Here is a 23,445-nt window from a genome sequence, read left to right as displayed (position 1 = left end):
CCCCTGACCTGTGTTCTTCCCACTTCCCTGAGCAGTGATATAAAGGGGGGGTGGGGTGGCTGCAGGATGTGGGGGCTTCCCTGGCTAGATTGCCTGGGGGCTAGTCTTTTCCAGGCGTTCTTCCAGGCCTGCGTTCAGGTGTGGTTTATTCAGGAGCGTGCACCGCGTGGGGAGCCAGAGGGAGGTTATGGTGCAGTCGGGTGACCAGGGGAAGCAAAGGGATGGCAGGCATGCCACTGGGCTCTGCTAGGAGACGGGCCGCTGCTCCGTCCCATTTGGGGAGAAGGAAGGAGAAGGTAAGGGGAGGTGATAACCACATACTTCGGTCCCTATTCCCTGGGACAGCATGTGCTCAGAGGAGGCTGGCCAGGGCATTGCACAATTCAGGCGTAGTTGGATCAATGGCCTTTGGAAAAGTACATTTTGCTCAAGAGCCAAGTAAAACTGGAGGCTCTGCCACCAGCACACTGAAGTCAGGAGTCCTGACTCACACGGAGAGGGAGGGAGGAGAGCTGGAGGCAGGCTGCAGCCCTCCAGTGGGCCCAGGCTCCCTCGGGTGCCAGGCCCCTCGGCCAGCTCAAGGCCCTCAACCGGGACAGTGTGTGTGCCACGGGCAGCGTCCTCAAATGGCTGCGTCAGGGCTCAGACCCCATTCATGGTTTAGAAAAGCTTTTGTCTCTAAGAAGCCATGGGTAAAATGAATCACTGTAAAAATCTAATTTTCTTATTGACTTGCATTGTCGGTTTAAAGATGACTTCTCTCAAAGATGAGTCTTTGGTAGATAAAAGTGGCCAAAGCCCATAGATTTGGGGCATCTGGGTGTTGTGGAAAGAGCTCTGTTGGGACTCACAGGTAGTTCTCACATGTGACATTAGGCAGTTGAGCGTAGCTTCCTGGGCCTTGGTCTTTCTGCCTTTAAAATGGATCTGGACTAAATTAGCCTTGTCAGATACCCAGGAAGCATGTCACTGGTGACCCTGTTGCCTTGGTAGACTTTGCTGATCCACCTCAGCCTTCACAGCTGGACAGCCTGGAATTGATCCCAGAGACGAACCTTCTTGGCCACGCGGGGACTCCGTGATCTCAAAGTTCTCTTCTGGCTCTAGAACATTTAGATATCTTTGCCCTCTGCTAACTTTATAGTTGTACTGCCTATTCTGACACAAAAACTCAAGATTTAAGACCAAGTTCATAAATTTGATGGTATCCAGGCCAAATGTGAGCCACAGAAGTATTTTAATTTGCATATTGACTTTAAAAAAGATGATCTTTTTTAAATTGGTGATTTCACATAGGACCCAAGATTTCTGTTTCTTCCTGATTTTTAGCCACTCTAGGCCTCCTTGTTTTAGCCAAGGGCCAAGCTGGGTCCTTTCTGCTCCTTTCATTTTTTAAAATTATTATTAATGTTTTATTTATTTATTAAAATTTTTTTTCATGTTTATTTATTTTTGAGAGAGAGAGAGAGGAGGAGGGGCAGAGAGAGAGGGAGACATAGAATCTGAAACAGGCTCCAGGCTCTGAGCTGTCAGCACAGAGCCCGATGCGGGGCTTGAACTCACGAATGGTGAGATCATGACCTGAGCCGAAGTCAGATACTCACCTACTGAGCCACCCAGGCGCCCCCTGGTTTATTTATTTTTGAGAGAGGAAGAGAGAGAGAGAGGGAGGCATAGACTCCAAAGCAAGCTCCAGGCTCTGAGCTGTCAGCATAGAACCCAATGTGGGGCTCGAACCCACAAACCTTGAAATCATGACCGAAACCGAAATCGGATGCTTAACCGACTGAGCCACCCAGACGCCTCTCCTTTTATTTTTTGTGGTTTCAAGTTTTTATTTAAATTCATTATTTAACATACAGTGTCAGGGCACCTGGGTGGCGTAGTCAGTTAAGCATCCAGCTCTTGATTTCAGCTCAGGCCATGATCTCATGGTTCCTGGGATCGAGCCCTATGCCAGGCTCTGCCCTGACCGTGCGGAGCCTGCCTGGGATTCTCTCTCTCCCTCTCTCTGCCCTTCCCCCACATACACTCTCAGGATGTTTCCTGGAATCTTTTTCAGAGGGAAAAGGCATTTTCCGTCTATGAGTAGTCACTCCCTAGTAAATTGGTTTTACGTTTTTATCTTCCCATGCGGGCTTTCCTTAAAGACTTAGATAAGCCGTGGACTATTGAGGAAAGCAAGGGTGAGGCAGATGTCAGAAATCTGGGGGTGGGAAGGACATCCCCTTCCCATCCCACTCTCACCACCCCACCCCACCCCCGCCTCTTGTAGACCCCCTCTGTGAAGTCCTGTTGCTGTTGGGTGGTTAAGAAGCCAGTGGCTCCCGAAGGGGACTCACCTGCACATCTCAGGTGAGCTCTTGGCCCAGGAAAGACCCAGTTTCTGCAGCCCAGTGGGCCTCTTGTTACTTAAAGATGAGGCTCCCCACTTAAGATTTCAGTGCCAGACACTAGGGACCCCAAGAGGCTAAGGACAGTTCCCGCACTGCAGGAATCCACAACTTGTAGGGGAAAACACAAATAGTATTAATGAGACAGAGTGCGCTGTGCTGTTCATTCATGACTGTGGTCCACACATGTTTAGTAACAGCACATCATGTGCTGGATGGTGACAGAGAGAAGCTCAGGGACTGTGCGCAGCCCAGAAGGTGGAGCCTCAGCCAGCCTATGGCTAATCAGAGATGGATTCTCAAAGAAAGGGATGTGTGAACTGAGTTTTAAAGAATTGCTGGGACTTCTGCCCTTTCCTGCCCCTCAGCTCTACCAGGCTCCTTACTCTATTCCAGGAACCTGCCAAGTATGCTTCCTGCCTCAGGGCCTTTACACTTGCTATGCCTTCTGCCTGGAATGTTCTTCCCTGAATAGCCGTGTGGCTGCTCTCCCACTTGATTTAGATGTACATTTGCGTGTCACCTTATCAAATGGGGCTTCTCTGAGAGCTATCCCCCTGCTCCGGTCTAACACAGCACCTAGGGGCGCCTGGGTGGCGCAGTCGGTTAAGCGTCCGACTTCAGCCAGGTCACGATCTCGCGGTCTGTGAGTTCGAGCCCCGCATCGGGCTCTGGGCTGATGGCTCAGAGCCTGGAGCCTGTTTCCGATTCTGTGTCTCCCTCTCTCTCTGCCCCTCCCCTGTTCATGCTCTGTCTCTCTCTGTCTCAAAGATAAAAATGTAAAAAAAAGGGGCGCCTGGGTGGCGCAGTCGGTTAAGCGTCCGACTTCAGCCAGGTCACGATCTCACGGTCCGGGAGTTCGAGCCCCGCGTCGGGCTCTGGGCTGATGGCTCGGAGCCTGGAGCCTGTTTCCAATTCTGTGTCTCCCTCTCTCTCTGCCCCTCCCCCGTTCATGCTCTGTCTCTCTCTGTCCCAAAAATAAATAAAAAAACGTTGAAAAAAAAAATCTAACACAGCACCTATATTATATGCTGTCTCCTAGTTTGGTTTATTTTTCTTCATGACACTCATGGGCACTGACACGTTCATTCACTGTTTGTCTCTTTTACTAGGATGTAAACTAGGCGAAGGCAGGGAGTTTGGTGTCTGACCACTGTTGTATTCCTAGCACCTAGAACAGTGTTTGGTCCACAGTAAGTACTCATTCCTGACAGAAAGAATGAGCTGGTGGAGGAGGAGTGAGAAAGGCTGACGCAGACAGAGGGTGCAGTGCATGTAAATAAACAGAGCTGGGCAAGAATGGGCCTTTCTGGAACAAAGAGCGTTGGTGGGGACACGAGGTGCGTGGGAGGGAGGGCAGGTAATAGACGGGGACTGGCCAGCCCAAGACGGTTCTCCTCAAGACCCTACCTGGCTTTATTTTTTCATTTGGAACCTGTTTATTATGGAACAGCTGAAAAATACTGAGACGTGTCCAAATGAGAATGGTCACCAAGGAGAACACTTTGATCCCTGGGATTGTTGAAAAATTCGCCTTGTAATTTGTCAGCCAGATCTCGTTTTCTAAAACACTCTGCTGCTTCCCAGCCTGGCACAGTAACTTCGTGTTCAGGTGGATGATGGTGCAAATCCCAGCTTTGCCGTATGCTGATTGAGTGACCTTGGGCTTCTGGAGCCAGGAACCTCAGCAGAGGCTGTTGCTCTCCCTGAGACACCCTTCCGCCCTTTTCTTCCAGCCTCATGTCTGCTTATCTTTCCAGGTTCAGGGTCTCAGCCTGAGAGTCTGCGACTCTACACAGTCTTTTCTGAGTCCCAGTTTCCTTCCCTGTAAAAAACAGCTGAACCTAGTTTTTGCGTCTTGGACGGCTTGGACTCATGAGCGAAGAGGCTGGCGTAATAAATCCTCTCTTTCCTCTTTCCATGACATCAGATCCACCTCAGCTGTGGCTTTATTATACTTTCATTGACGGGCCAGCCTCTTAAAATCTTGATCCTATCTTAGGGCTTTTATCCCCAGGCCTCACCAGAACTCAGCCCTCACTCCTTAAGGTAGCGAAGAATGTTGTTCAAAAGGTGGTCTCATAGCAGAGAGTAAAATTGAATCCCCCGGGCGGGTGCAGGTGGAGGTCAGGTGACATTTGGGCTCTCCCCAAAGGGCGCGCCTTCCACAGCTGTCTTGGCACGGCTGTCTTTCTCCCAAATACTTTCCTCCTAAACTTAAAAACACCGGCACCCGTAGTTTCTTCCTTTTAAATCTCTGCTGAAGGCCATGCCCTGGCTGGGAGCCGCAGGGATGAGAACCCAATCCCCGGAATAGCTCCTGCCGCTCAGCATTTAAATGCCGTCTGTATTTTTATCCGATGATGGGTCATTTCTGAAAAACCCCCACTCATGTTCTGCCCCTCTAAGAATACATTTCCATTTATAGCTTCCACACTTGGGATGATGTTGTGTCCTGGTGTGGGGCCGGCGGCTGCGTCCTGTTTCCAGTGATTTGGAAACACTTTGGGGGCCCTTGCCGTCCCCTGGCCTGTGCTCCCTGTGGCCTTGACAGTGGGAAGCTGGACTCCTAGCCAGGCCCCGGCTGCCTGATGTCCCGAGGCTCTGACACCAGGCCTTTCCTCTTCCTGTGCGAGCGTGGACTCACTGACTTGTCACAGCGCATGGGAGGCAAGTGAGGGTGAGGAGCCCCCCGTCCAGCTGTGCTCTGCCAGAGCCTCGGGGCGGCGTCACACCACAGTTCCAAACCTCCCTTTCTCACTCACCAAGTGCCCACCGCACCCACAGCAGGTGCCAGGCTGCGGGCAGGCACAGGAGGGCGGTGGTGAGCGTGGACAGCCAAGGGGCCCAGGGGCTAGTGCAGAGCTTTTAGGAGCCTCTGGGTGAGGCTGACCAGGGTTCCAGCCTGACTTTGCCTCTTGCTGGTTGTATGAGCTTAGGCAGGTGGCTCAGCTTCTCTGAGCCTCAGTTTACACATTTGTCGATGGCATCTCATGAGTGGTAGGAAGAATTCAGGGGGATAGAGTAGGTCAAGTGTCCTCAGTAGTGCTTGGCTCACAGGGTAAGGAGCCCAGGAAATGCCAGTCCCTTTCCTCATCCCTCTGTTGACCTGTGGTCCTTAGGAAAAACATTTGAAGTTGGAGATAAACACACAGCTGATACCTTAGCAACTCTAGCATGCACCAGCATCTCCTGAAGGGCACTTTTTCCACAAATGCCTGCCATCCTCACCCCATCCTGGTTTCATTCATTCTACAGTGGGACCCTGGAATCTGCATATTTGATCAGCCACCTGGCAGATTCTGAGGCAGTGGTGCAAGGACCACGCTTGGAGAAAAACTGCTTCCTTCATCCATGCCACAAGTATTTCTGTGGATCTCCTTTGTGCCAGGCACTTTTCTAGGCTCTGGAGGTAGAGGGGAACTCAGAGGCAGACATAGTCCCTGCTCTCCTGTAACTTATATCCTAATGGCGGGATCAGGCAATGAACAAATGCACATAAGACAACATAAATTCAGGCAGTGATCTTAAGTGCCACACAGAAAAAGACAGTAGAGTAAGGAGGTCGAAAGAGGCGTTTTAGTTAGTGGCCAGGACAGGCCTGTCTAAAGAAGTGATGTTTGAATATAGGCGTAAATGAAGTGAGGCAGCAAGCATGCAGATTATCTGAGGGAACAATGTTCCAGAGACAGAGAACAGCGAGGGCAAAGGGCCTGAGATGGGAGCAAGCTTGCTTGACTGTTCAAGGAACAGATTGCATTGGGATTTAGAGCTCTTAGGCTGATGCTCCCTCCCTGCTGGGCGTGAGCTTTGTTCTCCTGACGAGCCCAGGTCCAGGTAACAGGCGAAGGGCACTGTCCAGCCCAGTGAGGCCACTCCCTTTTTTCCGATAGACCATCTAAAACACTCCTTGAGAATTTCTTCATCCTCTTTCCGATTAGCCAGTTTGACTCTGCTGCTCCTCGCTGTGGCCCCTGCAGCCAACACAGCATACCTCACGACTTCTCAGGCGTTTGGGAGCCCCTGGAGGACACTGATGGTGACTTGGAAAGAGTCAGGAGGGCTTGTCTCTTAACACAAAATGCTGCTGCCCTTTCTCTTTTTCTTTAACTATTTGAAGCTGCATGAGTTTGGATTCCACAATCCCTGAGGTTCCTTCTGGGACCCAAAGAACAGGTTTTGTGTGAGAAGCTGTTGCGTTTTCTTCTGGACGTATCAAGTATGAGGGGGCAGGGAGGACACCCCAGGGAGTGAGGAAGCTCCTTGGGCATTACTGTATGAACTCTTTGAGGAGAGGGACCACATCCACATCTGTCTTGTTGACTTTCTCCCATCTCTCTGGAACTTGGCGTGGGAAATTAAGGCATGGATGAGTTGGCCGTGGGACCTAAAAGAGAAGAGGCCTGAACACAGACCCCTGTGGGCACACCTGGATATCAGGGATAGCAGAAGGAAAAGGAGCAGACAGAGAGGATGCCAGAGAGTGAGAATGCCATGGTGCTTTAGGCAGCCAGGAGAGATCCAGGAAGGAAGGGGCAGTTAACAGGTTCAGAGCAGGGGCCGTACTGAGGCGAGCCAATGGCATCTGGCCCTTAGTGACTCTTGGGTGCTCTTACATAGCACAGGAAGAGAGAGTGGTGTGTGTGTGTGTGGGGGGGGGGGGGTGCTGATGTCAGAGGCCAGACTGCTGAGAGATAAGGATTACATGGAAGGTGAGATGTGAGGTTGTTCTAGGCCAGTTATTAAGAAGTATGCTGTATACTTCCAATTGCATTGCATTGAGAGGTACAGAATAACTGGTTGTCTTCTCTTTGAGATACTAAGGTTAATCATTGGGTTCCAGTGGCTGTAGCCACTATTATTTTTATTTTAGCCACTATAATTATCTATTATTAAGTTTCGGATCATTGCTAAGATTCAGTGTTTTAACAAAGGGCACACAATGATGATTTTTCTACTTCTATTAGTCTTTCTGCCTTATTCTTTGAAATTATTCTGTAAAACAGAACTTCACCTTCATCATCTATTTGGTTACCTAGAAATGCATTTGTGTACAAAAAAAAAAAAAAGTCGGAATAAGTACTTTCTATCTACTAGTTTTCAGAATAAGGAGTTGGTGGCCTAGTAACTTCAAAGGTGTCCAAAGAAGCTTTTGTTGTGTTTTGTTTTTTGAAGTGTCGTTATGCACTCACAGATTGTTTGATGTGTTTTAGCCATTACCATTTTTTAACAGCTTTATTTAGGTATAATTGACATACAGTAAACTTCACATACCTAAGGTGGACAGTTTGAGGAATTTAACATGTATCCACCCATGAAACCATCATCACAGTCAACATAGTGAACCTAAAGTTTCCTCATGCCCACCTCTTCCTTCGTCTCCAGGTAACTGGTGGCCTGCTTTCACTCTAGATTAGTTTGTACTTGTCTAAAATTTTATAGCTTCCAAAAGACACAACAGGTGTAACCAAAATGGTTACTCTTACCATTCTTAGGCGATGCATAAAAAATAGTACATATTGGGGTGCCTGGGTGGCGCAGTCGGTTAAGCGTCCGACTTCAGCCAGGTCACTATCTCGCGGTCCATGAGTTCGAGCCCCGCGTCGGGCTCTGGGCTGATGGCTCGGAGCCTGGAGCCTGTCTCCGATTCTGTGTCTCCCTCTCTCTCTGCCCCTCCCCCATTCATGCTCTGTCTCTCTCTGTCCCAAAAATAAATAAACGTTGAAAAAAAAAATAAAAATAAAAAATAAATAAAAAAATAGTACATATTTAGGGATACATGTGACAAAAGGAGTTCAAGACCCGTATACCGAGCACCCCGTTAAACACTGATGAGAATTTTATATAGGTGGAATCATACCACGTGTACCCTAGTTTGTGTTTCATGCAGTACAGTTGTTTTGAGAATCATCCATGTTGTTACTCATGTCAGTACTTCATTGCTTTTTATTGCTGGGTAGTAGTCCATTGTGCGGATATGCCATAATTTACCTATCTTTCTGCCTGGTGATGGACGTTGTGGCTCTTACAAATTAAATCTGTGGCTATAACATCACAAATATGAAGATGTAAGCAAGGATATAAATCATTTTTTGTCACTATCCACGCCCCCCCCCCACAAACATATGCTTAAAATTTAACAGAAGCAGTGTTCCACCGTTTGCTTTTTTCTTTTGATGTAAAGAGACCTTCCTCATTCCCCTTTACAGCTGGATCATCCTCCGCTTGGTCTATAGTTTATTAACCGGTCCCCTTGGATGGACATTTGGATAGTACCCAGTTGTCTGCTATTACAGCCATGCTGTGGTGAATAGCCTGCACATACGTCATTTTGTATTTCCATCTGGAATTTGCTGAGTGCCATTAATGGGCCAGGCCCTGCGCGATCCACAGATTGTGGAACAAATCTGGCTCGACTAGGTCCAGTCAGAGTAGAGGACCCTGCAGCCATATTGGGGCTGTGCCGGGAATGTATATGTCCACAGAGTCTGGGAAGGTGGGGCAGGCTGTGTCAGGGGGTGCCTTCTAGAAGCTCTTCTTCCTCTTTGGCCAGACTTAGTGGCTTCTGTGGGAAGGAAGAGAGGGGGAAGACCAGGACTTTGTGGTCAGAGAGGGTATTCTGGGATGAGAAAGGTCACAGGGGAGGCAGTTGGAGCTGGGAGAACAGCCTATAGATAGAGACCTCCACACAGGCTCCGAGATTTGGGGAGAGAGCCTCAGGGGATGGGCTAGAGAGAGAGAACTGTGCACGTGGAAGTGCTTTGTGCAGAGGGTCATCCCCCAGACCTCCACTCCTTCAGCCCCCAGCCTGTCTGCGTGCTTCAGGCAGGCCTGTGGCACAGCGGTTAGAGCATATGTCCTGAAGCTAGATGGCAGGCGTCGAGTCCTGCATCTTGGGCAAGTGAAATGGGAAGAATGATGGAATCTACTACACAGGGTTGTGAAAAGGACTTGAGTTAATGAGTCCACGACTGGGTGCACAATGGTCCCTCACAAAGGGGACAGCCACAGAGTAGCTGGGATGGCCGTGATTCACCCTCTAAGCTCTTCTATGTGGGCTGGAGAGGGAGACAGATTTTTTTCCCCTTCCTTCTGACAGAGGAAGGATTGGTGTGGGCTCTTATTAGCAGTTTGAACGTCAAGGGCAGGATTCAGGGGGCTGTGAGAGTGATTCTAGGGCTCAAGAGAACTGGTGCTTGTAGGGTTCTTTCCCTGCCCGTGCTTGGCTCTGACACATTCATTTACCTCCGTGTGCCCTCCAGCATGCACACGCATGTGCGTAGGCGTGCGCGTGCACCCTCCCCCCCCCCCCCCCACACCACACCAGTGGTTCTCAGTAAGGTGGAAGAAATGAGTAAGTGAACAAGCAAGCACACTTTTCACCTAACTCCCTGGTACTTGGCACTGAAGCCTCTTGACAGGCTGGTGGGCAGGGGTGACCAGGCCACAGCACCAACTAAAAGCCTTGCTGGCTATTTTTGGGACCAGTGACCCACCACTTCCAATGACTTGCTCCTCAATGGCGTCTAATTTCATTAAGCCTTGGAAACAGTGACATCACGAGCGCCTGCCTGCCTGGTAGCCGCCCACATATGGCGAACCACAGAGTGATCTGAGATTCGTCTCCAAGAGCAAGGGAGAAGTGAGGTCCCAAGCAGCAAAAGTTAAAATAGCAAAGCTGAGGCATTCTGCTATGAAAAGAAATTACAGAAGAAATCCATTAGTCAGAGATTTCCAGCGGCAATTTCCTTGCTTGGGAGCAGAGGAAGACGTATGCGTGTTTATTTTGGGTGAGGTTATGCTGCCATTCCTCACTCAGGAGGCTAGATGCAGCCTGTAGAGTAGTTTCTGTTAAGTAAATCCTATATTCTCATCAACTCCTCGTATCAATGTTGATGTATGTTTGATCTTAAGGTAAGGAGTGTTAGAGGCGCAGATTCAGCGCGTTTTATTAAAATAGTGACCCTTGGACTTACTCGACTGTCACGGTAAGCCACAAGTCTAGGTGGACCTCGTTGTTTCTCTGTGGGTTCCTTTGCCCAGATCTCTCCAAGTGAGCTCTTCTTTCTCAGGCACAGAGCACAAAGGAGAGGGAAAGACTGCTTAATCCAGATCGCTGGTCTCCGTGGGGGCAATCGAGGCCGTGGCCATGACTTCACCCAGCGGGAGCAGAGGCAACTGGCTGCCTTTCAGACAGAACACAGACTCAGTGGGAAAATGAGCTTCCCACATGTGAAGTTTTGGTCTCGTACGACATGGTTTCTCTACTTCAGTTCTCTGGACATTTGGGGCCAGTAATCCTTTGTTGTGGGGTGGGGGGGATTTTACTATGCATTGCAGGATTGTCGGATGCATTAGCACCCCTGGCCTTAACCCGCTAGGTTCCAGTAACTCCCCCAGTCCCCCGTGCGACAACCAAAAATATCTCCAGACATTGCCAGATGTCTCCTGGGGGCCCAAAATTGCCCCTGGTTGGGAACCGCTAGCATCTGAGAGATAACAAGGATTTCATCAGCTTTTTATTGGCTTGTTTCTGATTTAAATATTCTGTGTCTAATTGCACCTCGAACTGAACAAGTCACTCTTTTTTTTTTTTTTAAACGTTTATTTATTTTTGAGACAGAGAGAGACAGAGCATGAACGGGGGAGGGTCAGAGAGAGAGAGGAAGACACAGAATCTGAAGCAGGCTCCAGGCTCTGAGCTGTCAGCACAGAGCCCGACGCGGGGCTCGAACTCACGGACCGCGAGATCGTGACCTGAGCCGAAGTCGGCCGCTTAACCGACCGAGCCACCCAGGCGCCCCAAGTCACTCTTCTTAAAGCTTCTGTTTTCTCATCTGTAAAATGATTGGGTTGGACGTAGTGATCTTAGAGAACCTTCTAGACCTGACAGTGGAGGGTTTTGAAGGCAGGAGGCCCCTGTGGGGTCTCTGTGTTTGTGTCCTGTCCCAGCAAGGATAAACCTCTTGCCAGCCTCGCTCCAGTCACTACTGCCATTGTCCTGGCATTGGATCAGTCTTCCTTAAGTCCAATTGATGGCTCTCTTACTTTAATTTAAGTCCACTTTGCCCCCCCCCCACCCGCTTTGAAGTGAAGATTTCTCAACATCCAGTACAAGGAACCCCTGAAGACTCAGCTTCTCCGCTGTCCATTTCAGCCTAATCTTGTTTTTAAGAGCAGCCAGTGGATCTTATCTTTGTGCAGATTCATTCATTGACTCATTCATTCAGGTCAGTTCTCCAGGGGCCTGGATTGGGCAGGGCTGGGCAACAAGGAGGCCCAGGTCCTGCCTCAAGAAAATCATACTCTGGTGGGAGGGCAGGAAAAAAGCATTTTTTTGCTTGACAGTGATGAAGAATCCATAGTTTAGCTTTCTCTGTTTGAGGCTAATCAATTCCAATTCTTTAACCTTTTTTCCTAAGCATTTTCCACTGACATGGTCTCAGTTTGGGCCCCACATGGTTGGAAAAAAAAACAGCAAGAATGTAAATTAGGCCTGGATTCAGAGTCCTGCTGTGGCACTTCACAGGTGTGTGAGCTTAGCCAAACCACCAGCCTCTGTGAGCCTCATCTGTAAAATGGGCTAAAAATCCCTAACTTGAAGGCTGGTCAAGAGAATTAAATGAGAACATGCCAGCCAAAGGCATAGCATGAGCTGAGCCCACACTAGATATGCACTAGGCACCCCTTCCCCCTCTTCCACACTCTCTACCCTTTCCTCCATATTCTCTTGACAGTGGGTGGCCACAGCTAATCGCATCACCACATCACCGCAGTGAGGGACTGACTAATGTAAACCAGAGAGGACGACGGCTCACTTCCCTGTCTGTCACATGCCTAGGTTCTCACCAGTCTTCCTGTGGCCCATTTCTTAGTGACATTCACTGCTGACTCACTTGGCTTGTGGTCAGCTCTGAACCCAGGGTCTTTTTCAGCTCTCCCTTTACCCCACCACCACTCCGCAGCTTGGATTGATGACATGGGAATGGGATAATCATTAGAGAACATTCCGTTTAGGTGGCCCTTCTCAAGGAGTCAAAAGCATTACTAGATTGGCACCTCCATGAGGGCAGGGGCCATGTCTACCTTGACCGCTTCCCTTTTCCCATATCTAGAATACTGCCAGTAAGTACTTAGTAAATATATGTTGAGTGAATTAATGTATTTTGAGCTGGTCCCTGTCTTTTAGGAGATTCTCACCTGCTCTGGGCAGCATCTGTGGAAAAGTAAGCAAAACTCTGAGACTAATTTACCAGTAAGTGACCTCTATACTGATTCCCACAAGTATAGGGCAGTGGAAGGGCCATGGCCTATGACTCAGACTTGGGTTTGAATCCCAGCTCTACTAGTCACGGGCTTGGTGACTTTGAGCAAGTTGCTTATAGCTTAGCCTTGGTTTTCTCTCTGAAAAATTGGGATATCTGTGTCTGCCAGGGTTATTGTAAGAATTACATGTAAATATGTATATGTAAAAGTGCCCAGGCTGGCAGTGATCTTGGTTTCACATCAGTGACTCTTTCTAGAGCACCTCTTTCCTTCGATCACTATTGCTTCCTGTAGTTTGGTCCAAGTCTACCCTCCTCTCTTAGACCTTTGTTCATTCAACCCTCCCCTCGCCATTCTCACTCCCAACAAAGATGTATTCTTGACACCCAGCACACTCAGTAAACATTTGTTAAGCCAGCACCTCAAAATCAGAAGCCTAGAGGGACCAGATATGTATGAAGAAAGCAGGCTGTGTGGGATTTTTATGTGAAATCTCCCCCTTACAATTTTTTTTTTTTATAATTCTATTAAATTTTAAAGAGCCTTTTTAACTTTTTATCTTGCCATAATTTCTGGCTTACAAAAAAATTTGCAAAACTAATGCAAAGACTTCCCATAAGCCCTTTACTGAAACTTCCCTAAATATTACCATGTTACATAACCAAAATACCATTATCAAAACCAGGAAAATAACACTATACCGTAGTATTAACTAATACATGGCTCTTATTCAAATCCTAACCATTGTCCCCCTGATGTTCTTTTTCTCGTCTGGGACATCCTGCATGGTTCAGTTGTCATGTCTCTTTAGTCTCCTCCAATCTCTGAAAGTTCTTTAGCCTTTTACTTGTCTGAATGACCTTGATACCTTTGACAAGTACTGGCCAGTCATTTTATAGCATGAACCCTCCGGTTGGATTTGTGTGTTGCTTTCTCATGATTCATTTGAGGTTGTGCATTTTGAGCAAGTTTCCCACACGAGTGTAATGGTGTGCCTTCCCCAATATCTCAGACCAAGAGGCACATGATATGTCTCCTTACTGGTGACACTCACTTTGGTCACTTGGTCAAGATGATGTAAGTTTCTCAACTATAACATTACTCTTTTTCCCTTTGTAATTAGTAAGGATTTTGTGGGGTGGTATTTGAAGGTATGTAAATATCCTGTTTCTCATCAAATTTTGGGTTCATTCATTTCTTTTTTTTAAATATAATTTATTGTCAAGTTGGCTTCCATACAACACCCAGTGCTCATCCCAACAAGTGCCCTTCTCAATGCCCATCACCCACTTTCCCCTCTCCCCCACCCCCCATCCACCCTCAGTTCTCTGTATTTAAGAGTCTCCTGTGGTTTGCCTTCCTCCCTCTCTGTTTGTAACTATTTTTCCCTCTTCCCCTCCCCCATGGTCTTCTGTTAAGTTTCTCAAGATCCACATAAGGAGTGAAAACATATGGTATCTGTCCTTCTCTGACTGACTTATCTCACTTAGCATAACACCCTCCAGTTCCATCCACGTCGCTGCAAACGGCATGACAAATACGGAAGCTTCACGAATTTGCGTGTCGTCCTCGCGGGGAGCCGTGCTGATCTCTGTACCGTTCCAGTTTTAGTACGTGTGCTGCCGGAGCGAGCACTATTCATTTCTTTATATAGATCCGTGGCTTCCTATTTTATCCAATGGGTTATAACCTATCACTGTGATTTTTTATTTTAGTGCTCACATCGTCCTTTCTTTGGCCAGTGACCCCACCATTCTTTGAACACTGTCTTGCTTTCTGACATAAGAAGATGTTCCAAGTTCATCTTGGATTTTCCTCACGTAGCCCTGGGATCAGCCATTTCTGCAAGTAGAGAGGGAGATTTAGAAGCCAACATTTGAGTACCTGATGTGCCGTTTGCTATCTGGCTGTCACGGTTCCCGGACCCTCCCTGTGGAATGAGCCAGGAAATGTATGTGAATAGGATGTGTATTTCTGTATTGGTGGATGTTGAAAGTCATGAATCCACAGTGAAACCTCCATTTCCACTCGAGCAGCACAGAGTTTATTCTACTTTTCCCTCCATATAGACCTCCCTTTGCCAACAGTGAGCCCCAGGCGTCCATTATCCTCACTGTATTTACATATTTGATTAGTGTCCCCCACCCCAATGTGTCAATCTCCCCTCTCTGGCCTCTTCACCCTTATCAGATTCTGACATTCTGCCCTCAGCTACCCCCACCTCCTCACCCCGAGTGACCTCTGACTTCCCATAAAACTCCCAGTTTTGAAGTGGTGGTTGATGAAGTTTTTAAACTGTGAGGCCCAGTTTCTGCCTGTGGGCCCTGGATGGCGACCTGGTATTAACTGGACAGGGAAGGTGGAGTGTAAGCCCCTCCCACCTCTCTGGTGCCTGTCATTCCATGCCGTCCCAGTGCCTCGTGCAAGGGGACTCTGCGCTCTGGCACGCCAGGTTCGGTCATCATCCCATCCCAGCGTCACGGGCAGGTGAACTAACTCCACGCTCCAGCACGCCAGGTCTGGTCGTCTTTCTTGGCCCCTGTTTTTGGTGTTCTCACTACGTGGACTGCTTTATGCCTCTTCCTACTCAGCCTTCCATCCTCCTGCTCTGTTCAGACATCACTTGCTGCCGGAAGCTTCGTGGACCACCCCATGGACCGCTTTCTGGGTCCCCCTAGCACTTTCAGCAAACCTTATGAAGGAACACCATTGTACCCTCCTTCCATTTCCTTCTTTGTCTTTATTGCTAAACTGTAGGCACACAAGGCCAAGGTCTGAGTCTTATACCTGTGTCCTAGTGCCTAAGAGAGGACTTAGCATGTAGTAGGTGCTCATAGATGTTAGTCAGCCGAACATTAACAATAGTAACGGAAAAAAAAAAAAAGAATAGTACCTGCAAATAAATATTCATATAGTACTTCCTGGGTGCCAGGCACAGTTCTAAGTGCTTTCTATGCACTAAGTCACTTGGCCTTAACCGCTATGCTACGAGATAGTATCATTGCCCCATTTTACAGCCAGGGGAACTGAGGCTCAGAGAGGTTATGTAAGTGACATGCCCAAGGTTGAACAGTGGTGGAGTCACGTTTGAGCCCAGTTGGGCTAATTCCACAGTACATGAATGCCTCTTATCTCTTACATGCCCCTCGTGGTTAAAGGGGTCAGCATTTTCCGAATAAGGGAGATGAGTAGGTATGGAGAACTGAGTCACATGGACCCCTCCCGCTCAACCACACCCCCAGCCCCAGTTTCTAGTGCCCCTTAAGGGCCCAAGAACGGAAGACTGGTAGCTGAGCAGGCCGGAGAGAAAGTGTTACCTTTTAACTTGGCAGCCCACAGGAATATCTTCTCCCCTGACGTGTTAGGAAACCCAGCACACTTCACGTGCAGTTAGGACGAGCGCACGGTAGTCAAGCATCAGATCTTACGCAAGATTTCCAAGTCATTGCGTTGAGGTTAGCAGGGTGCTAACAGCTTTTCCCAATCACCAAAGGGGAACCACATGCCAACTGGTAGCCCCCGAGGGCTGGAGCAGCCGGCCTCTTCACCATGCCAAGCCCTGCCCGGGAGCCTAGGAACACTGAGGGGATAGAACTCTGCTTTGTGAGAACTGCCTGCTCAGGTTCAAGTGACAGGAAGGAAGCCAAGTGTGTGAGGCGCCTCCTCTGTGAATGCTGTGTAAATCCACCACAGACATTTATTTCCGTTACTCCTCTCGATGGCCTGGCAGGACCTGGTAACAGTAGCCACAAACAAGGAAGACCAGCCCAAAAGATTTGAACCCAGGGTGGTCTGATTCCAGGATCCTCACTCTTAAATAGCTGGCCAGAATCTGCTGTGTCTGTCTGACTCCCAGATCCCAGATTCTTCCGCCGCACCCCACAACCCTCATTTGCTGTGGTGGGACCCATATGAAAGAAAGGCATCAAGGCATCTGCTCTGCGTGTGGGGAGGAGACCCCCATTAGACACGAGCCAGAACTGTCGCAAGCTAACGCTGAGACTGGGCTCCAGGCAGGATTTTGTTAACTTCACGCCTTGGAGTTAAGAAGGAACTCCACAGGCAAGCTGCAGGAGCTGGGGAAGGGGGGGAGTGGAGACGGGAGGGGGAGGGGGAGACAGGAAAGGGAAGAGGGGGAGGAGAGGTGACACCGGGCAAGAATGCAGTGCCGTCATGGAACTCAGGAAAGACGGTGCATTTCCCTATTTCCTTCATCATTAGAAAAACCCAAGACGCGGGTTCAGTTCATTCCACAAGGGCTTGCTGAGTGTCTTCTACGCACCAGGCCTGTGCTAGGGTCTGGGGACGTGGGCGGAGGACAAAACCCAACAAGATCGCTGCCCTTGTGGAAGTTCCGTTCTGATGGGGGGGAAGACCAACCCAGAAACGTAACCGAATGAGGGTCCTGCCTGGTGGCTCTGAGTGTTGTGAGGAAACGCTACCAGGGGATGGGGCAGGGTCCCATCGGAGGGCTTTCCTTCAGGCCTCCTGGGGGAGGTGACCTGAAGGAGTAGGAGGACCTGGTTCCAGGAACAGCTGTGGCTTGCTGCCCACGTGGCAAGCAAGCTGAAACCATCTTCCCTGCTGCCCTGAGACCCACCCCTTGCGCCCACCTCACCCCTGTCTGCTTTGCTCTCTGCAGGTTTGACATCTACAGGAAGGTGCCCAAGGACCTTACGCAGCCAACATACACCGGGGCCATTAGTGAGTAGCCATCCTTCTTGCCGTTGTCCTCACCCTCTCCCCACCTCCTGTACCCGGGCCTGCTCTCCCTGTGCAGAACTGCTGAACCAGGGAGAAAAGAAGGGGAGACGGGAGGAGAGGACAAAGGATGGGCATCTTGCGAGCCCTTCATATAGTTCCTCGTCTCATCTCTGTTCTCACCAGAACCCTGCAAGGCATCGGCACTATCTGTTTCCGGAAGGATACACCCGAAATCATCAGTAGCAATTGCCCCTGGGAGGGGAGACTGGGGCTCAAGGGGTCAGGAGGGCTTTTCTTCCCTTTTAGACTCTGGAGTTTTTGACATAAGCACATTTTTAATCATTAAAAAAAAGAAGAAGAAGAAGAATTGCACCAGATTTTGGTTTCTAAATGCCAGTGTTCAGTAAAAGGACCCAAAGTCTCCTTAAAGAAAGGGCTGGTTCCAGGGCCGGGGCAGGAAGAGAGTAGAGTAAGCTTGGATCATCTTGGGCCAAAAAGCAAAGAAGCTCCCGGAGGGGGGAAAAAAGGGCTAGGGGTGCATCAGCAGGACACAGGAGCAACATGAAAGAGGCCAAAGGCTAACACAGGGGTAGTCGGAGTAACAGATCATGGCATGATTGTCTTATGTGCCAAAGAATTACAAAAAAGGAGTATGAGAGTGTACTGATGTAAATCAGTGGGAGAGAAGGGATGGCTCTTCCTTAACAGAAGAATTCCAAGTAATATAGTAATGTAGATGGATAAATACCCCCTCCAGGAGGTAAAGCCTAATTCTCTTCTCCTGGAGTATGGGCTGGACTCAGTGATGCAGAGAATGGAAAGAGCAGAGAGTGGAAAGGAAATGGTAACTTTCCTATGTAGATGCCCAGAGACAACCAAGTGATGAAGGTTGACATCAGCCAGTGAGACGTCCTGTGGACGTCACGCACCCCCGATGGGACGTGATGGGAAGGACACCTCCCCTCCGAACATTCTTCCCCAAACAACCCAAGCCTGCCCAATCATGAGAAAGCATCATCGGGGCCCAGGTTGGGCGACATTCTACGCAACTCCTGCCAGTACGCTTCAAAAGTGACAAGGTCTCGAAAACCTTGGGAAGAAGGGGGAACTGTCAACAGATTCAAGACTAAGGACACAGGATAACTACATGCAAAGTGAGATCCCAGGTTGGGTCCAGGAACAGGAAGAAGGGGGTTTGTGGGGAAACTGGCGAAACCTGTAGTCCTGTCTGTAGCTTAGTTTTGGTGCTGTATGGTGTTACTTCGTTTTGACGTGCATACCGTGGTTACGTAAGACGTTAATGTGAGGAGAAGCCGGATGAAGGGCGCATAGGAACTCTCTGTACTGTCTCTGCATCTATTACTCCACAATGAGAAGTTTATTAAAACCAAAACAGGGGCGCCTGGGTGGCACATTCGGTTAAGCGTCCGACTTCAGCCAGGTCACAATCTCGCAGTCCGTGAGTTCGAGCCCCGCGTCAGGCTCTGGGCGGATGGCTCAGAGCCTGGAGCCTGTTTCCGATTCTGTGTCTCCCTCTCTCTCTGCCCCTCCCCCGTTCATGCTCTGTCTCTCTCTGTCCCCCAAAAAATAAATAAACGTTGAAAAAAAAATTAAAAAAAAAAATAATAAAACCAAAACAAACCCAAAACGCCATGCGCGCAGGAAAACCTCATAGCCTCATTTTCCAGAGTAGAAAATGGGCCCAGAGAGGTGAAGTGACTTGTCTCAAGTTTCACATCTCTCGAAAGGTAGGCTTCCCTGCACCCCATGGCCTGACCCCCTGCCAGCCTCTCCAGTGCTTCCTGCGGGAGAGGGACGCTCCCCGTGGGCTGTCCCCTGAGCAGGGCCCTGGGGCTGGGCAATCAAATTGGAATCCACTGCTGCCTTCCAAGGTGGGTCATAGGAGCATGGCCTTGGGGTTCCCCCACCCCCACCCCGGCTGCTCCTGCCCGGCCCTTACTCACTGAAGCCGTGGGTGCCTTCTCCAGCCCTGGGTCTCCACATCCCTGGGGAAGGGAATGCAGCAGCCAGGACACAGGATGCATGTCCTGCAGGCTTCCCATGTGGCAGAGCTGGGTTCATTCTCCCATCTATTAGCTGCGGGACCTTGGGGAAGTCACTTCTCACTTCACCTCTCTGATCCTCAGTTTCCTGATATGGGGAATAAATGAGTTCAGACCCGTCAAGTGTAGGGTATGTGCTAAGCTCTCAGTGCCTGGACTATACTCCTCTGGTCACTGACCTCCAGGAGCCCCCAGCCTGTGAGGGTCCGTGCCAGCAGACGCTCTGATGCTTTGTGCCTGAGTCCCCACGGAGAGGATACCCAAGGCCCATGAGAGGAGAGGGGGTTCGACTTGTTTCTGAGCCTGATCACAAAAATTCAAGTAAGGTGTCCTGTCCCCTTCCTGCCACCAACCAATAGTCCAGACCTCTGCCTCACAGTCTCTGCAGTCTCACCCTTGTTAATGGATGTGTAACAATCAGGTCTGGGTCCTCCTAGAATTTTTAAAAAGCACATTCAGGCTTTGATATACCTATATCGTTGTTTTAAGCAGAGACGGGAACCTACTGTGTGGACCTCTCTTCCCGGCCCTTTTTTCAACCGCTGTAGGCTGGACACCTTTCCTACCAGCACGTACACGGCCCGCTGCATTCTTCCCTGCAGCCGCGTCTGGCAACCCACGGTCGCCATCATCTGCGCGACCCACAGTTTACGTAACCAGTCTCCTGGGAGTGGACAGTCTCGATTCCGATTTATGGCTGTTGCAGACATCCTTGTCCATATATTTTTATATCCTTGTATGGTTATTTCTGTAAGGTAACTTTTCCTAGAAGAGGAATTACTGGGTCAAAGGGCATGTGTGTTGTAAAATTTAGAAGGTACTGCCAGATGGCCCTCTAGGGACGTGGTCTGATGTGCGGTCCCGGCCACAGTGTGCAAGACGGCAAATTCCTTTACACGAGAGGAAAAAGGCGTGAGGCATGGGAAACCAGCCCTTAGCTACCATGTAGTGAACAAATATTTATTAACTAGGTCCCAGGGCCAGGTCCCGTACCAAGTACCGGGATCATGTTGATGAATGGGCTCCCGTCTTTGTCCTTAAGGAGCACATGGCCTACCAGGGCAGCAGACACGAAGCCACACCATTTCATGACATCTTGATACATGCTATTAATAACTGCAGGAACAGGGAAGGGCCCTGGACACTCACGGATCAGGGTTTGAATTTTGCCTCCTTCACTGAAGTGGCCATTTGGCCTTGAACAAATTCCTTGACTTCCCAGAGTCTTGGGTCTCGGGTCTTGGGTCCACTGCCCCCCTTTGCTGGCTGCACCAGGTTTCCCAGTCACACACATTCTCTAGGGGTCACATTCCTATGGTCCACTGCCTGAGTCAGTTTCAAAAGAAGTGTGGTGTCAGAGAGCCTTAGCTTCTTGCCCAAACATGGATTGAAAACCCTCATCAAGCCTTCAGTATCACAACGGCCTTTCTGGTTGAAATACTTCATACCTGCCTTCATACCTCGTGTTTTTCATTCATTCATTCATTCATTCATTTCATTCATTCATTCAACAAGTATTTTTTCTGTACCTTCTCTGAGCCAGGCTAGACCCTGTGACCATAGTGGTACTGAGACATTGTCCACCTAGTATGGGACAATGGTAGGGGGAGCAGTCACAGAGGGTATATGATCAGGGCTGTTGGACACTTGGGTTTCAGCTGAGTAGACTTGGCATTTATCGTGTCCACCTGCTGGGTTGACCAGGCTTCATCCAGACCTTGAACAGAGCACACAGATTTCAGAAGGAAGCCTTCCATCCCTGTCCCCCACCCCCCCCCCCCCACCCCCAATTTGGACAGAGTTAGAGCGTTGGGGCCCTTTTGCAGGCTTAGGGCAAGGAAGGCAGTTAGAAGGCCTGGATTGGTCTAAGTCAGCATTGACCTTCAGAAACGCCTCCCTACTTTGTGCCTGTCCATTACAGCATGCGATGGGTTGCTGGGGCTTGAGAGAGGTGTGAGAGGGATGAAAATGACTCAGAAACATGGGTCCTATGTGATACTGTTTAGGAAGATTCCAGGTGAAGGGTGTTCTGCCTGGTAGTGGGATTCTTGATCAGTTATCATAGCTGCAGTCTGCAGGTGAGAAAGGGAAGGATATGAGCCGGGAAGTTGGGATTGGTGGCTGCAGGAGTGCAGTGGATTTTTCCAACAGCTGGAGAAGACATTTGAAATGAGTTTCTATGCCACAAAAGCAAGCAAGCAAACATGGCCACTCCTGTAAACTGATGTGGCATGTATTTCAGACATAGGCTGCTGAGTGAGCAAAGCATGGTTGAAAAGGATGTATATAGCTTATGCTGCAGCTGGCTTAGAGAAAGAAAGGAATTGTGCATATATGTTTCAGTGCTGTGGAAGGACGCAAGACCGTAACACTGATACCTTAGGGCAGGGGGCTGCAGATCAGGAGCGAGAAAGGGACTTGACACACTATACCTTTTTATGCAGCTGCAGGATTTTTCTCATCACGTGCATGTGTTACCTCTTCTGAAAAGAAGCAAAAAAAGTAAAACCCTTTAATACTGCCCTATATAGTTCTTTTAGTGTTTGAAGAATTGGGGAGTCATTCTAGGATCCCATATGTTGGTCTGGTTTTAGAGGTGTAGGGACTGTGGGGATGTCCCTGTCTTGTTCTTCACTTGGAGTCCTAGATCTTGGGGTTTCTTTTCTTAGGGCATTGTCTGTAGAATTCATAGGATCCAGGCCTGTCTCCCCACCCACCTTCCCAGGCCAGTCTCTTCCTCTCTGAGCCTCCATTTCTACCTGCTGCGCAAGGGTGCGTGCCCCCGTCAGGCGGGAGTGTGAGGTGACACGGTGGCTGGTGACACTCCCACAGCAGGGTGCATGGTAGTGGCCCAGCAAACATTTGTTCCCTTCCTTCTTTACTTAGAAGTCATCTTTTTGCATTTTAAGATAGATAGATAGATAGATAGATAGATAGATAGATAGATAGATAGATAGATAAATGACTGGTTTCAGTGTTCATCACAGTTGCTCAGCCAGTCCAGGAGCAAACCATCAAGAATGTAGGAGAATCAGCAAGTGGGACCAGGAACTTTTTTTTCTTTGCAGGAAACTAGGGGTCACCCCATTTGTCAGTCAGTCACCTTCCCCAAATCACCAACTCCTCCAAGGACTCCCTGATGAAAGTCCTAATAATGAGCGAATGCTTGAGCCTTTATTACCCGCCAGGCACTATTACGAGCCCAGTTTTTCTGTTGTGGAAATTCTCAGAGAAGCTCCATCAGGTCTGTTGTCATTTTACAGATGAGGAAACTGAGGCAGGGAGAGGTAAGTAACTTAGCCGGAGACCCGTAGCAGGTGAGCAGTGGGCACATTTTGCAAACCCTTGCCCACTGCATGCCTCTGTGATAAGCCCAGGTGAGGCGTGCTCAATGCTCACTCTCTGCTCTTGGGTATTCGCTGCCTATTATTCCCTCCTGTATGCCAAGCCCCAGGCCAGGCACTGGAGCTGTGGAGTTTCTGCCTTCAGGGATATCGGGTTAGTGAGAGACACAGCCACAAAGAGCCGGTAAAATGTGGCAAGTGTGAGAAGAGAGGCTGGGAACAGAGGGAAGAGTGACCAGCTCCACATCTGGGGATGAAGAGCCTCCTACCAGGAGAGACTTTTGAGCTGGACCTCGGCCTGGCAGCATAGAGAGGAGTCCACTTCACAGAGAGGATGACGAGGAGGAGGGGGAGGAGAGGGAGGAGGAGAGAAGATGGGAAGGACGTTCCTGACAGGAACCACAGGAACAAAGGAACAGAAATAAGACACATATTTACAGAACACGTGGCTCAGTGTGGTTGAGTGGTCAGATGTTGGGGGAGTACCAGGAGCTGGGGCTGGAGTTCAAGGCCAGATCCGGGCCACTTGTTATATATTGTCCCTGGGAGTGGCCCCAGGGGTCACAGATTTCCACCCTGGCAGGGGCCGTTGACCCGATAAATATGAGTGACATGGGCCAACTCTGGAACTCTCTTCCACTCTCTACATTTCAGACTTTTATAGAAGAATTCCTT

General features: G+C 49.3%; 1 protein-coding gene and 1 non-coding gene across 3 annotated transcripts in view; one reads left to right on the top strand and one right to left on the bottom strand.

The window, feature by feature from the left end:
* ERGIC1 (endoplasmic reticulum-golgi intermediate compartment 1) overlaps positions 1-23,445 on the top strand; it is a 103,597-nt gene that overhangs the window by 31,488 nt on the left and 48,664 nt on the right. The window contains exon 3 of one of the 2 annotated variants that reach the window (XM_045035408.1): positions 17,302-17,363. In XM_045035408.1, coding sequence (XP_044891343.1) covers positions 17,302-17,363 — 62 coding nt within the window. Of the gene's footprint in view, positions 1-17,295; positions 17,364-23,445 lie in introns of those variants that run through there. The other variant, XM_045035416.1, reaches the window with a different exon arrangement.
* Positions 14,192-14,294, bottom strand: LOC111556977. The gene has a single exon (XR_002736688.1). It is a non-coding gene; the product is annotated as a U6 spliceosomal RNA (small nuclear RNA).

Source organism: Felis catus, chromosome A1 (genome assembly GCF_018350175.1).
Source record: "Felis catus isolate Fca126 chromosome A1, F.catus_Fca126_mat1.0, whole genome shotgun sequence".
Taxonomy (NCBI): Eukaryota; Metazoa; Chordata; class Mammalia; order Carnivora; family Felidae; genus Felis; species Felis catus.
This window is presented reverse-complemented; position numbering and strand designations above follow the sequence as displayed.